This window comes from Berghia stephanieae, chromosome 7, assembly GCF_034508935.2.
Source record: "Berghia stephanieae isolate SIO BIC M18660-M18661 chromosome 7, UCSD_Bste_1.3, whole genome shotgun sequence".
In the NCBI taxonomy this organism is placed as follows: Eukaryota; Metazoa; Mollusca; class Gastropoda; order Nudibranchia; family Aeolidiidae; genus Berghia; species Berghia stephanieae.
The window spans coordinates 46,425,751-46,440,075 of NC_088366.1; the positions used below are offsets into that span (position 1 = coordinate 46,425,751).

The window sequence follows — 14,325 nt, forward strand, 5'->3', positions numbered from 1 at the left end:
TAGAAACAATCGTTGTAGAACACGATAGCAATAGAACCCTCGAAGAAATGGAGAGCCATGAAAACTCCAGAGACACTGATACCAACAGTCTCCAAAGAGGTAAAAAAAGAAGAGCCGATGAAAGCAAGTGGCAGAAAAATGTTAATAAGATGAAGAGAGCAAAGGGCGAGTCGTATATGGGACGTAAGTATGAGAAAGGAACAGGAAAGTATGTAATGGTGGAAAAGGCAGCGAAGGAGCTAGGTGGAAGATGTGGATGCAAGGCTACTTGGGCGAAATGCGAGGACGTCGCCGACAAGAAAAGAGAGGAGATCCACCAATATGTTTGGTTTATGTCTTGGCCTCAGAGGGAGACATTCGTAAAGAACCTTGTAAATAGAGATGATGTCGCGAGGCCCCGAAATGAGCAGACAGGAACTAGTCGACAGAAAACCCTGAGGTATCACCTGAACATTGGCGCACACATGGTCCCAGTCTGTAAAACCATGTTTTTAAACACCACGAGGCTTACACAGCATTATGTTGGGGCCCAGATCCTTGGCGAAGGCAGCTCTGGATCCGCAAGAGAGCCCCGAGAGTCCCCAGGCAGAGTAAAAATTCAGGAATTCCTGGCATCCTAAGACAACATGCCATCTCACTACTGCCGCAAAAGCTCGACTAAAAAATACTTCGTGAGATCCTTCAACAAGAAAAGCGACATCCATCGAGAATACAAGAAATGGTGCATTGAACACAACCTCCAACCAGCTTCAAGGCAACTGGTATACGAGGAAATGTCTCTTGGCAATTATGACATTTTTAAGCCAAGAAAGGACCAATGCGACATCTGTGTTGGTCACGAGGAGGGAAACATTGATGACGCCACATATGATCTCCACGTGCTTAAAAAAGATGAGGGACGAGCGGCAAAAGAATCTGATAAAGAGATGGCCAAAGCATCAAATGGAGATATAGTCATGGTAACAATGGATCTCCAAGATCTCTGTTGGCACCAGCACTCCAAGCCTCAGCCTTGTATTATCGCACAAAGCTCTGCGTGCATAACTTCACCATTTATGATGAGAGGTCAAGGGATGTAAGATGCTATCTGTGGCATGAAGGGCAAGGTGGTCTGACGGCAAATGAATTTGCCTCTTGTATCACAGATTACATCAGACAAAATGTGACACCGCCATGCAAGACCTTCATTATTTATTCTGATGGATGCTCCTATCAAAATAGAAATACAACATTGGCTAAAGCGCTGACGTACACAGCGCAAACAATGGACATCACAATTCTCCATAAATACTTGGAAAAGGGACACACCCAAATGGAGGTGGACAGCGTGCACCAAAAAATTGAAGAGAAAATAAAAAAATCAAAAAATTTTCTGTCCAGCAGACAACACCAGGTACATTGAAGCAGCAAGACAGGATCCTGGTCCGTATCAAGTGCAGTATGTTGATAACACCTTTTTCCGCAATTTTGATGACATTTGTGGACTAAAAAGCATACGACCAGGAAAAAAGAAAGGCGACCCCCAAGTGGTCGACATCAGATGTTTAAAGTACACATCTGATGGCAAAATTAGTTACAAGCTGCTCTAAAACGAAGAATGGGAAGAGTTCTCTGTACGTGGAAACAGCACTCAAATAATTAAAGAACCAAACCTGCTGTTTACAGGCCCAAAAAGTATCAAAGGAACAAAGTGGAGGCACCTTCAGGTACTGAAGGCTGTAATACCACGCGACTTACACCCATTCTTTGATACATTGCCCCATGACTAATTTTGAGTTAATTTTGCATTTCGTGTGAAATCAGCTGATTTTTAAAACCAGAAACTGTGTGTGTGTGTGTGTGTGTGTGTGTGTGTGTGTGTGTGTGTAAAGCGGAGGAGCACTCTCTCCTTTAAATGTATTATTATATATTATGATGTAATATGCCACGTGTTATAGTGCACCCTATTGGTGAATTATTGACACAAAAGAAATGCTATCATCATTATAACATTTTTATGCATTATTGATATTGTTGTATAGTTATTCTAATTTGTATCAATATTAAGGCCTATGAATTATTGAATCAAATTTGCAAATTGTGTTTCTAACTGACCATAAATTGTTGGTTAATCTTGTAAAATAACCCCCCCCCCCCCCCAAAAGTGTTATAAATGGCTTGAGTATTCTGTAACTACCATAATAATGTAAGCGTTTGAGTGTGTTCCTCTTTGTTGGATTTTGTGCTTGTGTCCGGATGAGACTTATAGGTGATCTCAAACTAAGTACATTGATGGTATGCTCTTGGAATCTACATCTGATCCCTATTTGTTCCCATTCCTCTTGTCTTACTATCTCTTGGGTCTGGGTGGGGATCCTGACCTCCCATAGTGGGCAGGGAGGTACATGCTGTGTCTTCTATCCCCCCATACCCGTTTCCCAATTGTTTCCTGTCATTGTCTTGGAATGAGATTACTTAGTTTTGTCCTGATCCTTGCCGGAGCTCCTTGGCTGGGAGGGAAACAGTCGAATGTATAGTTATAGTTTTGGGAGATGATATTTTTTTCCTTGTAAATCATATCTCTGTTATGCATTGTATTATGTTGAGTTTAGATATTATATTATATGATTGGTAAACATTTGAGTGTATTCCTCTTAGTTGGGGCCTGTGCTTGTGTCTGGATGACTTTTAGGTGATCTCAAACTAAGTACATTGGTGGTATGCTCTTGGAATCTACATCTGATCCCTATTTGTTCCCAGTTCCCCTATGTCTTACTTTTTCTTGGGTGCTTTAATTGTAATTCTACAACTTTTTACTATCCCATTTTCTTCCTTTTTACTGGCGCTGATATAACCTAAATGTGTTGCAAGCGCCGTAAAACCCTTAAAAACAAACAAACATATCTCTTGGGTACTTTAATTGTAATTCTAGAACTTTTTTCTATCCTATTTTCTTCCTTTTTACTGGCGCTGATATGACCTAAATGTGTTGCAAGTGCTGTATAACCCTTAAAAACAAAACAAAATAAACCATAATCCAAATGCATGCACCATGGCAATACGAAAGCATTGATTGCATACTATCCAGTTCTAGTTGTAAGACAAACATGGTCCCTAAAAGAGAGTGAATGACCAAAACGGTCGATATCTTAATCATTTATGGGTGTATGACTTTATTACTAATACATTACTCGTATGTACATTCTTTTATCCATTTATCGCAATTTGTGCGCTCAATATATTATTTAGTTATAATATTTGCAAGATGTAGCGCCTAATCATGCATATTCATGAACGAATGTATACATACTGTACATTTTTACTATAAAAGTAAAAAATTCTTGCTCTTAAAGGAAGTACAGAGCACGCCCACCCACTCTTACAATTTCCAAATGCGAGGCAATTAAGCGCTTAGAGCATGGTGTCAACTGTAGATCAGCGCTATATAAATGCTATGTATTTATTATGTAGCCGAACAATCTATTTTTTCAGTATTTGCATTCAACGCTTTGGTACAATCACAGATATTGACTATGAGAAAAATGAGTAAATTATGATTTTTCTTCCATGAGTAACTTGTAGCATATTGTTATAGAAATAACAAAAACGGTACGACGAGAACCGTCCAAGTACCTTTGCTGTGCACAGTGATGACAGTTTCTGACAGGCGCTATGCGTGCAATGCCCTATCGGTGTTTACGTCACGCCACCTTGCAGAGAAACGGTCGGGCGCTAAACGAACACGGCCCTATCCGTGCAATAGCTGACGGATTTGTCGGCGCTATTCGTGTATGCGCAATATTTCTTTAAATTTCATCAACTTTTTAAAACAGGCAATTGTATGTTATCATAAATGCATTCTTAAACACTTGTAGGCAGTTTTGACCTCATATCCATGCGAAAGGAGCGGTAATAAAGTTTTTTTTCACTTTTCTCGAAAGTGAAGTTCTTGCACTTACACGGTTAAAGTCGGACGTCGACGATATATATATATATATATAATATAATATAATAATGTTGGTTAGAGCTAATATAAAAATAAATAAATATATATAGGAACTCCGTATCAGTATTAAGGTAAGTATAGACGATATTTGGTCCTTTTTTAAATATTTTATTTCCGGTGGACTGAATACACAGTTCCATATATATATATATATATATATATATATATAATAAGGATCTCATTATAAATAAGTAGGGGAATGTGACATGATTTGACTGGTCAATTGACGTGTCATATCTGTATTGTGTTGATTAATTAGTCCATATTTTTGTCCTGTTGTGTCTATTTTCGCGTGTTCAAAAAGTTCCGACAATTTTTTCACAGGCCTGATATAATAATATTATTAATATAATAATAAGAAGAAGAAGAAAAAGAAGAAGAACAGTAATAAGAATAATAATAATAAGAAGAATAGTAATAATAGTAATAAGAATAAGAATTATAATAAGAATAATAATAATAAGAAGAATAGTAATAATAGTAATAATAATAATAATAATAATAATCATGATAATAAAATAATAATAATAATGGTGCTGATTCAGTATTGCCAATATATTATATACCTCTCTATTGTTATAATAATAGATGGATCTTTGTCATCCTTTTCCTTTTACTTTTACTATTTAGTATATTCTGGTCAATCGTAAATCCCAAGCTCTCGCTACGTTTCATAAACAAATCAGTAGGTCATAGTTTAACTCTCCATCCATTTTATCTTCACCTTCCAGTTTTGCCATCTTTGATACTTTATCCACTCTCCTGGGTTTCAAACTCACCGAGAAACACATGCCTGACGAAATGAAGCAAATGTACATTCCCGAGTCATTTGGGTTCGGACGACAATCTGCCCAGGGTGCTACAAGTAAGGAACTATTTTTCACTGTTACTAAGCCACCTTTTTTTTTTATAAAAAAATGAGTGGGCAGGCACTTATGTTGTTAATAACAGAAAATGAAGTCAGTAGAAAAGTGCCAGAAGACAAGAGAGAATAAAAATTTCGCAGCAATGGGGGCTTGAACCCACGAACTACTGTTACGACAATTCCGCCTGGTCTTGGGAGGGTTCGTCGGAGTGGTGGATGATGTCGTAATAAGGTCGTGAGTTCGAGCACCGGTCGCCGCAAAGTCCCAGTTTGTAGAGTTTTTGTCAAGATGAGGGTCATTCAAATCGATCGATATTTGAAAGAGTTTTCTGGCCAAATTTTTAAATACTTGTTTTTCTAGAGTACAGCAGTTAATTGGTTTAATGTCTACAACCAAATAAATAATTTATCTCTCTATTGCAGGCGATGGACCAGGTGATGACAGATACAACAGAAGCAGGAAGTCATCTTACAATTCGTCCTACTCCGATTCTTACTCCAATCAAAGTTATTCACAGAGAGGGAGAGGTAATCTCTGGCAGTCTCAGAGACAACCAGAAAACACCTTCCAACCACCCATAGTTGATCCGGTCAAGGTGAAGAGTTTGCAATTTATGATCCTTTTTTTTCCGGATTTATTTGTTTTATCAAAATTCTAGATTAAGAATTTGACAATATTTAAGGTAAAAGGTCACTCGTACATTCATTTCGTTTCCATTCAATCTTGAATTAGCAATGACTATCCCGCACAAATCTCTGGGCCTCTTTTTCGCTTACGAAGTGCCCGAATTCGCGTCAAAATATGGGACGAAGCCGTTTCGTATATGCTATTTTAAAAAATTAATTACGATGCTGTTTATTGCTGAATATGACTGAAAGTTGGCACACAGTTAGAAAAAAGGTCATTTTAGATTATGTCAAGCGACAAAACTCGTGCGATTACCAGAAGACCGTTAAAAATAAGATTTTTACTCTTTGGAGTAAAATATTTCTAAAACTACCGGGCGTGGAGGTTTTGTCGCTGACAAGGTAATACATGAACATTTCTTCTTTTTGGTTGTAAAATTTCATATGAATATGAGAGTACTTTTCCCGTATTTTACAAAACACCATCCTAATTTGCTCTTCAAGTTTCACACTTATTATGCAAGATACAACCAAAGGTCGAAAAAAAATGTCGAAAAAGCGTCCCATATTTTCGAGTTATTTTCCTCTTTGCGGGTCATCCAAATAAATGACACATTTGAAACTGCATAACTTGTTTATTTACAATTGGATTTTCAAAATTCAAAAACATTTTTACTCAGTGGAGATAGGGCTTTGATTTTAGACAAAAATTTTCCTCAAAAAGAGAAAAAAACATTTTTCATAGTCATTGCTACTTGAATGGAGCTAGTTGTGGTAGCGTATGGCTACATCCCCGCACAGGAAGTCTCTAGCCAGTCTTGTAATTCATTACCGCGGCTGAGGACAGCCTCAAAACTTCCTGCCAATCTCATCACAGGACAGTGCAGGATTATGTGGTCGGCTGTCTCTTGCATTCCCCAACAGTGGGGAGGGGACAGTCATCGGACTCCCTCAGACTCTACCGATGCATGTTTACAACAGTCCTGTCGTGGCCTGTCAGTAGTCAGTTTGATGCGACCCACTAGTTTACTGGTTAAATATGCTATTCGAGATGGCTTGTAATCATTCCTTGTCTGTTGTTGTACGAATTTCAGGTTTTGTTGAGTGACGAGGATGTAATCATTGTCTGTTGTTGTCTTGATTTCAGGTTTCCTGTAGTGACGAGGATGTAATCATTCATTGTCTGTTGTTGTAATGATTTCAGGTTTGCTTGAATGACGAGGATATAATCATTCATTGTCTGTTGTTGTACTACGTAATTTCAGGTTCCCTTGAGTGACGAGGAGTCGGAGGAAGAGGAAGAAGAGGTGAAGCCTAAACCGACAGCATACACATTGGGAAATATGAGATTGCCAAAGTCATTGGGTGAGAAACCAATGAATGGAACCGTCTTTGTTGATGTATTTATTGATTGATTGATTGATTTATTTATTTACTCATTATTTTTTGTTGTTGTTGAAACTTGTCTTTAATTCTGGGTGGGGTCTTTTGACCTCCCACGGTGGGCAGGAGGTCACTTTGTTTCTTCTATCCTCCTATAGCTTTCCATTTTGTCTTGGCAAATTGAAGTGGATAAATTTTTTATTAAAATTTTTTTTTATTGAACTTAACATTGTAGAAGATTAATTATAGATTGATTTTACTTAAAAATAAAGTTTCTAAAATTCAAATAATTGCGAAAAAAATAAAAATCCAGTAAAATAAAAAACAAATTTAAAAACAGACAATGACAAAACAAAACAAAACCCCACCCCACCTATTTTCCAAAATATGTTGCTAGCTTGTAATTGTATCAAAATGCATCAAATCAAAACAAACAAAAAAATACATTGAAGAAAATAAATATGGGACATAAGTTTACCTGGTATTATTCTGCCACATGAAATTTTGATTGTAAAACAATGTATGATTGCCTTCAAAACAAGCAAGGCCACGGCAAGATTATTTGTTATACGATTAAATCATCTTCCTTCCAGCTCAAGTCCAAACCCATGTAGGTGATTTGAGCATCCAGGATGACAATGAGACGACGACCCCACCCACTATGGCAGCTGCCTCATCGTCTGCAACAACGACAGCCCCAGCTGGTGCTTGGGGTGGCGGTAGGTTTCTTGTCTGTCTTGTAGGATTGCCACAGTATGTGGTGTCTATTGCAAAGCTCATAAATTTTGTCTTTTTAAGGAGGTGAGCAACACTAAAGGGTCATTTTTTTTTAATTTGATGAATTATCCTAAACCTCTGTGCACAGTTATAATGTATATGTTTGGGAAGGACAATTGCATACAACTTTGTTCAAAAAAAAGTTTCCCTGTTGCTATGAAGACGCCGCCATATTGGAAAATAAATAACAAACATTTAAAAGCCGAAGGCTTTTTTGTTTATCAACCGTTTGCCATAATATATTGGCCACAGGTAGACTAAAGGAAAACAAAGAGGCTTTAGAAGCCCTATTATTTTTATTTTTTTTTATTAGAATCTTTAAAAATTAAGGTCAAAGTTATTACTTGATTATTCCCTTTGAAAAAAGTTACATGATTGCAAATTACTCGAAAATATTTTTTTTTTCCACTGAAACTAAAAATAGGCATGGATTTAACCATACCATGGGTCACAAAATACATTATTTTGAGTAGAAAAAACAAAACTGAAGATGAAGTTCTCATGCAAATTTTTATGCAGACAAATGGTCAGATGACAACATCCCACCAAAATCTAATTTTAGTGAACTGGGTCAAATTGCATCATTTTTAATGTCGCTCCCCCCTTAAGGGGACATGTGGTTGCAATTTCTTTTTTCAATTTTGGTACCATATATCAAATTTACATTTTTATATACTTCAACCCTCAAACCATCAAACCTGGGACTTTGCAGTCTTCCTTAAAGTCCCAGGTAAGAGAGTTTTGCCAAGATGAGTCATTTAAATCAATCAATATTTGAAGTACGAGTTTCCTGGTCAAATTTTTAAACTCAAGGACGGTTAATTGGTTAAAACACATAATACACGATTCACACCTTTTCAAATGTATCAATTTGGTGACCTTGACTTGTTTTAATTTTATCAAAAATTTAGTTTCCATCTTACGTAATCTTTTTTTTTTCTTTCCTTCACAGTTGCAAGAGGTGCTGCTTTTATACCCATGGTGAGGAGTTATTTGTTATTTGTATTTTGTTGCATGCTCGTTTTAATTGAATATATTTGCTTCTGTGATTTGTGTATATATATACACGCACATCACAGAACTATATATATATATATATATATATATATATATATATATATATATATATATTGAATCGTGTTGGATACAAATATGGTAGGAATAGTGCTCGACATGTAACAATGGAGCGAATTATTTTATATAAATATATACGTATATGTGTACAAGCATAGCTGTCCATTCTTAGTCATTCTATGAACGTGATGATAAGTTGATCAACTCAAAATTTTATGATTCAAGTGTTGAATAAAATTAGAACTCAATTTCTATTGTCTCAGATAGTACATTATTCGAATTCGGAGCTTTTTACTTTGACACAGTGAGATGTTTTCTGAATTTAATATTTTACATTATGACAATTAATATTGTAAAGCGCGGCTGAACAATTATGTGGAAGCTGAGCCTTATATAAATAACTTATTATTATTATATTTTTCGCTCTCTTATCAAAGAATTCCTTGCCAATGTTAAGAAAGGAAAATGGTTCGTATTAATTTTAAGAAATTGATTGTATTCAAAACAACGAGAGGAACCACTACCTGATATCCATTCAATGCAATTACTCCCACCTTATTGTCAGACTAGCTAACCGGAAAGTTGACACACACAACCCAGTTGCTAAAATTGATGCCGTCTGTTTTAGATAGGATTCAACGAAACAAATTTGATGTTTGGATAATATCATTCTCTCATTGTACTCGGGTGTAAAAGGAGTACCTGGCCGTTAACAGCATTGTCTGTCTCTGAAAAAAATTGTAATGTGGCTTAACAGGTGTCATGTTCCGTCCTAAATGTTAAATGTTGCTGTTGGCCACAGACCACTTGTAAAGCGCTTTGAGCATGTTTAGTGGATATTGCGCTATATAAAAGCTCAATTTAAAAAAAAAAACCATAAGAACAAAGAAATAAAACAAATCAAGATTAACTGTTGTTTAAAATAAGTAAAAAAAACATTGAAGAATAATTTATTTTTTCTTTGTTGTTCCAGGGTAGAGGAGCTGCTCCTCCAAGAATGGTGAGTCTTTGATATTTTATGTGGTCTTGTGTTCAAGTCCTGTTGTGAACGGCGCATAGTTTAGTCCTTAGAAAAGGCTCTTTACTCACATTCTGTCACCTTACTCAGGTGTAAAATGAGTACCTGGCAATTAATGGCGCTGTCTCTGTCGGAAAAAATTGATGATAATATTGCCTAACAGGTGTAGAAAATGTCCTACATGTTAAGTGTCGCTGTTGGCTGGCAACCCCTTGTAAAGCGCCTTGAGCACGTTTGTGGATATTGCGCTATATAATAGCTCAAGTTATGATGATTAGAATTAGACATAAATTCAGCTTAAATTCCAGTTGTTGGCAATCAATAAGATGTGTCAAACAGTTTAGTTTACAGATCTGCCACTTAATTAAGAGTATTTTATACGAAATTTGATGAAAGTAATTATTGACGATGTCAGATTTGAATTTGGGGGAAATATTTAAATTTGACTTGCCGTCAGTCTCTTTCCAAATTGAAGTCGAATACGTTGATTGAAGCTGAATTAATTGATTGGTGAAGTTGAATTCATTGATGGGTGAAGTTGAATTCATTGATGTTTGCACTCATACCCAGGAGCATACTGCTGAATCTTACTAATTTTTTGTAATTTTACGAATTTTAGACTCATTTCTTGGCCAATTACTAATTTTTATGGAAAATTACGAATTTTTAATTCTCTGTATTTTTTAAATAATGATGATAATAATAACTACTACTACTACTACTACTACTACTACTACTACTACTACTACTACTACTACTACTACTACTACTACTACTACTACTACTACTACTACTACCACTACCACTACTACCATTACAACTACTTCTACTACTACTACTACTAATTTCCTTATATTACTAAAGATTGACATAAAAATTACTAAATTTGAAGTTTTCAATTTGGCAGGTCTGCAGGAGACCCAGGCTTGAACCCGACTCAACATCATGTTTTATCCTTAATCAACACTCGTCAAAATGTTGATTGTATATTTATGCTTTTTCCCCTCCATGTTCTAATTAATATAATGTTATTTTCTGTTTCAGGCTGGGATTAGACCTATGGGAAGAGCAGCTCCATCACCAGTTATGCCTCCCCCTCCCCCAGGATTTGAGGTGAGATTTTCATTTGTCATAGACTAAATTCTAGGCTCGTATCTTTTGAAACCCAAAACACGAGCATTTATATAGCACAATATCCGCTAAATGTGCTCAAGTGCTTGCTTTACAAGGGGGGAAAGAGGAGGAAAAGAAGAGAAAATGGTGCTGAATAATATTTTTCAATTTTCCTATAACCCATCACCCCTTGTCTTTGTCTTCATTCACCAGCAGCATCGTGGGAATGTTAGAGCAATAACAAAAATAAAAAATGTTCTACAGCATGCAAGTACTGCTTGGCTGTGTGGCTATGTGGTCATGTGGTATGACACTTGCCTTCGGATTGGAAGGTTCAGGATTCGAATCCTGCTCTGAGTGGCACATAGTTGAGTCCTTGGAAAAGTCTCTCTCTTTACTCACATTCTCTCACCGTACTCAGTTGTAAAATTAATACCTGGCTGTTAACAACGTTGTCTTTGTAAAAATAAAAAAATTGTAATATTGCTTAATTATCATCATGTTTCATCCTACATGTTAAGTGTTACTGTTGTAAAGCCTTCCAAGCACATTTAGTAATAAATAAGTTAAAAAATTAAATAAATAAAATTCCCTTTATTCATACTATAGGGGAACATTTTTCTTTAGGGTCTATTCCAAGGGAAGACTGGAATAACCCAGACATCAGCCGCAGTGCAGTGCCGCAAATTGAACTAGGGCGAGGTGACTTGACTTGCTCAAGGCCACACAGCACAGCAGCGGTTGATCGAACTCGGTACCTTTCGGGTACGAAGTAAAGCCCGTCCTGCTGAGCCACGATGCCCCCAGTCGATGATGCCCTACATAAAGTAAATGCTCCAAGTTTTTGGGGGTTTGTTTTGGTCTGAAATGGTAATTTGGTTCTATTTAGCTTGATAGTCCTTTAGAATGATAAGGCTGATGGAGTTCGAGTTTACAGCACTTTCCATAGCATTTAGCAAACAACAGCAATTTCTTGCTACTCTTTGGATGGGATGCTAGTCTTATAGCAAAGTAGTTTCCAACAGATCTAAAAGACGCAGCTACTGGGTGGACACTGCTGGATGGACAGGCGAGTCAGAAAAAGTCTGGCGCTGATATGACCTAAATGTGTTGCAAGCGTCGTAAAACCCTTAAAAACAAAAACAAATTACAATGTCATTGTTCATTTTTTCCCCTCTCAGCGTCCACCCATGATGGCAGGTGCTTCAGCATATTCAATGATCAACGATCAGGACTTTCCAGCGCTCGGTGGTCTCGGACGTGGGACGGGTAAAGGGAGAGGATTGCCAAGTCAACGATAGGAGTCAACGAGGCTGTCTGTATATTATTGATTGATCGTGACAAAATCCTTTTATTGTGAATATGAGTCTGATTTTTATATCTATTTTGGTTTTATGATTATTGAATACATATATGCAAGGTATAGAAGAGATAAGGAAAAAAAGGAAGAAACAGTATAAAGTAATGAACAAACAGGAATATAACAGTTCTGATAAAGAACAAAATACAAAAACATGGAACATTTTCGGACTCAAAACCCTTCTTCACCCAATCACAAAAACAGTAAAAACATTTAATATGATATTTTTAAAACTGATTTTGTGATTACCTGAAGAAATGTTTTGAGCCCGAAACGTTCCATATTTCTTATTTTGTTCTTTTTTGAAGCTGTTATATATTCATTTTTGTTCATTACTTTTTACAGGCAGCTTAGCCTTTGCAATATGTTAAAGCAAGATAGCAAAAAAAGTTTTGAGTTGGGTACTTTTGAGATAGAACAGTGTACAATGTAAATTTCTTTTATCTTGACAAAATGTTTTTGTTGTTTTTGGATTTGAGTGATAATCAATTACCATCTCCAGTTTTGTTTTATTTTAACATTAATAACCAAACTGCCCTTCCCTGACAATAACTCCATTTTTTAAATTGTTTATCAGACGACCCTCATCTTGTCCAGAACTTTCAAATCTTCAAGGAAATCCCGGGCTGGAGAGTTTTTGACGAGATGAGGGTGATTTTAATGGATAGACATGTTACAGTGAATGACATAATCAGTCGGATGGTGAAAAGGTTTGAACCTAGATATTGCCAAGTTTAGTTAGAAGGTCAATTTTTATCAAAAGTAAGTTCTTGTCATAAATGATTAAATCAACCCTTTTTGTACATCTTCGGGGAAATATCAAAGCTTCATATCACTTCTAAATATTTTTTTACAGCTAGTCAAGTTGAAAAGGTATGAAATTTGAGAAAAGTTGCTGGATCCCTTTCCCATACATCTGAATCTGACCATAACTTCATGAAAAATTACCTTATTAACTTCAAATAAAGATTAAATTGCTCAGGAAGCATCTTCTATCGAAAATGAAAAAAAAATGCAAATCCAACATTGTCACCTTCAACTGATTATGTCATGCACCGACACATATTCGAAGGACAAGCTTTCTGACCCCAAAAAATTTTTAATGTTTTATTTTTCTCATAGAATGACGATGATAAAATTGTGGAGTGGGCACTTGTATCAATGATGATGAGAAATATTGGGTATGGAGAAGCGCCTGATGAAAACAGAATTAAAATGTCGCGGTGTCAGAGCCAAACCTGGGATTCAACTGACACGGCACCCTCCTCCTGGCTGAGAGAGATGGCTCAGTGGCTAGTGCAATTGCTCGCTGATCTCTCCCTCTCACTCCTCTCCCTCTCTCTCTCTCTCTCTCTCTCTCTCTCTCTCTCTCTCTCTCTCTCTCTCTCTCTCTCCTCTCCTCCTCTCTCTCTCTCTCTCTCTCTCTCTCTCTCTCTCTCTCTCTCTCTCTCTCTCTCTCTCTCTCTCTCTCTCTCCCTCTCTCCCTCTCTCCCTCTCTCCCTCTCTCCTCTCTCTCTTCCTCTCTCTCTCTCTCTCTCTCTCTCTCTCTCTTCTCTCTCTCTCTCTCTCTTCTCTCTCTCTCTCTTCTCTCTCTCTCTCTCTTCTTCCTCTTCTCTTCTTTCTCTTTCTTTCGCTCTATCCTCTATCTTCTTCTTTCTTTCTTTCTTTCTTTCTTTCAGCCACACAGACAGTGTTGTGTCTGTTGAATCCCAAGGTTGGCGTTGAAACTGCGATATATTTATTCTCTGTTTTCATCTGGCACTTCTCAATCATCCCCTATATTTCTCAATGTTGATACTGATCGAGTTCTGATCATTTTAATTTCTTCCTTTTTCTATATTTTGTTCTGCTATGAAATCAAAGTTACTGAGATTATTGGTCGTCTGTTATACCAAAGATTATGACCTACTTACTTACGTTCATTTCTGATGGCTGGACAAAGGGATGGGCAGAATAAAAATAGTGGATTTGACTTAGGGATTAATACTGATCTGTTTGCTTTGTGAAGCGAGTACTATGTTTTAGCTATGGTCAGCAAGTTGTCAATTTTAGCTATGGTCAGCACGTTGTCTGTTTTAGGCACTGCGGTCAGCAAGTGAATGTTGAAAATGTTTTGGAGAAAA

The 14,325-nt window shown here is 36.7% G+C and overlaps 1 protein-coding gene across 2 annotated transcripts in view; it reads left to right on the top strand.

Annotated features, from left to right (window-relative positions):
- The window catches only part of LOC144977372 (protein maelstrom homolog), a 28,165-nt gene extending 14,950 nt beyond the window's left edge, over positions 1–13,215 (top strand). Inside the window, exons 8-15 of one of the 2 annotated variants that reach the window (XM_078922522.1) lie at positions 4,717–4,850; positions 5,274–5,446; positions 6,743–6,842; positions 7,454–7,579; positions 8,590–8,618; positions 9,685–9,711; positions 10,774–10,842; positions 12,024–13,215. In XM_078922522.1, coding sequence (XP_078778648.1) covers positions 4,717–4,850; positions 5,274–5,446; positions 6,743–6,842; positions 7,454–7,579; positions 8,590–8,618; positions 9,685–9,711; positions 10,774–10,842; positions 12,024–12,143 — 778 coding nt within the window. In that variant the 3' untranslated portion in view covers positions 12,144–13,215. The remainder of the gene's footprint in view (positions 1–4,716; positions 4,851–5,273; positions 5,447–6,742; positions 6,843–7,453; positions 7,580–8,589; positions 8,619–9,684; positions 9,712–10,773; positions 10,843–12,023) is intronic. The other variant, XM_078922523.1, reaches the window with a different exon arrangement.
- Positions 13,216–14,325: the final 1,110 nt, after the last annotated feature.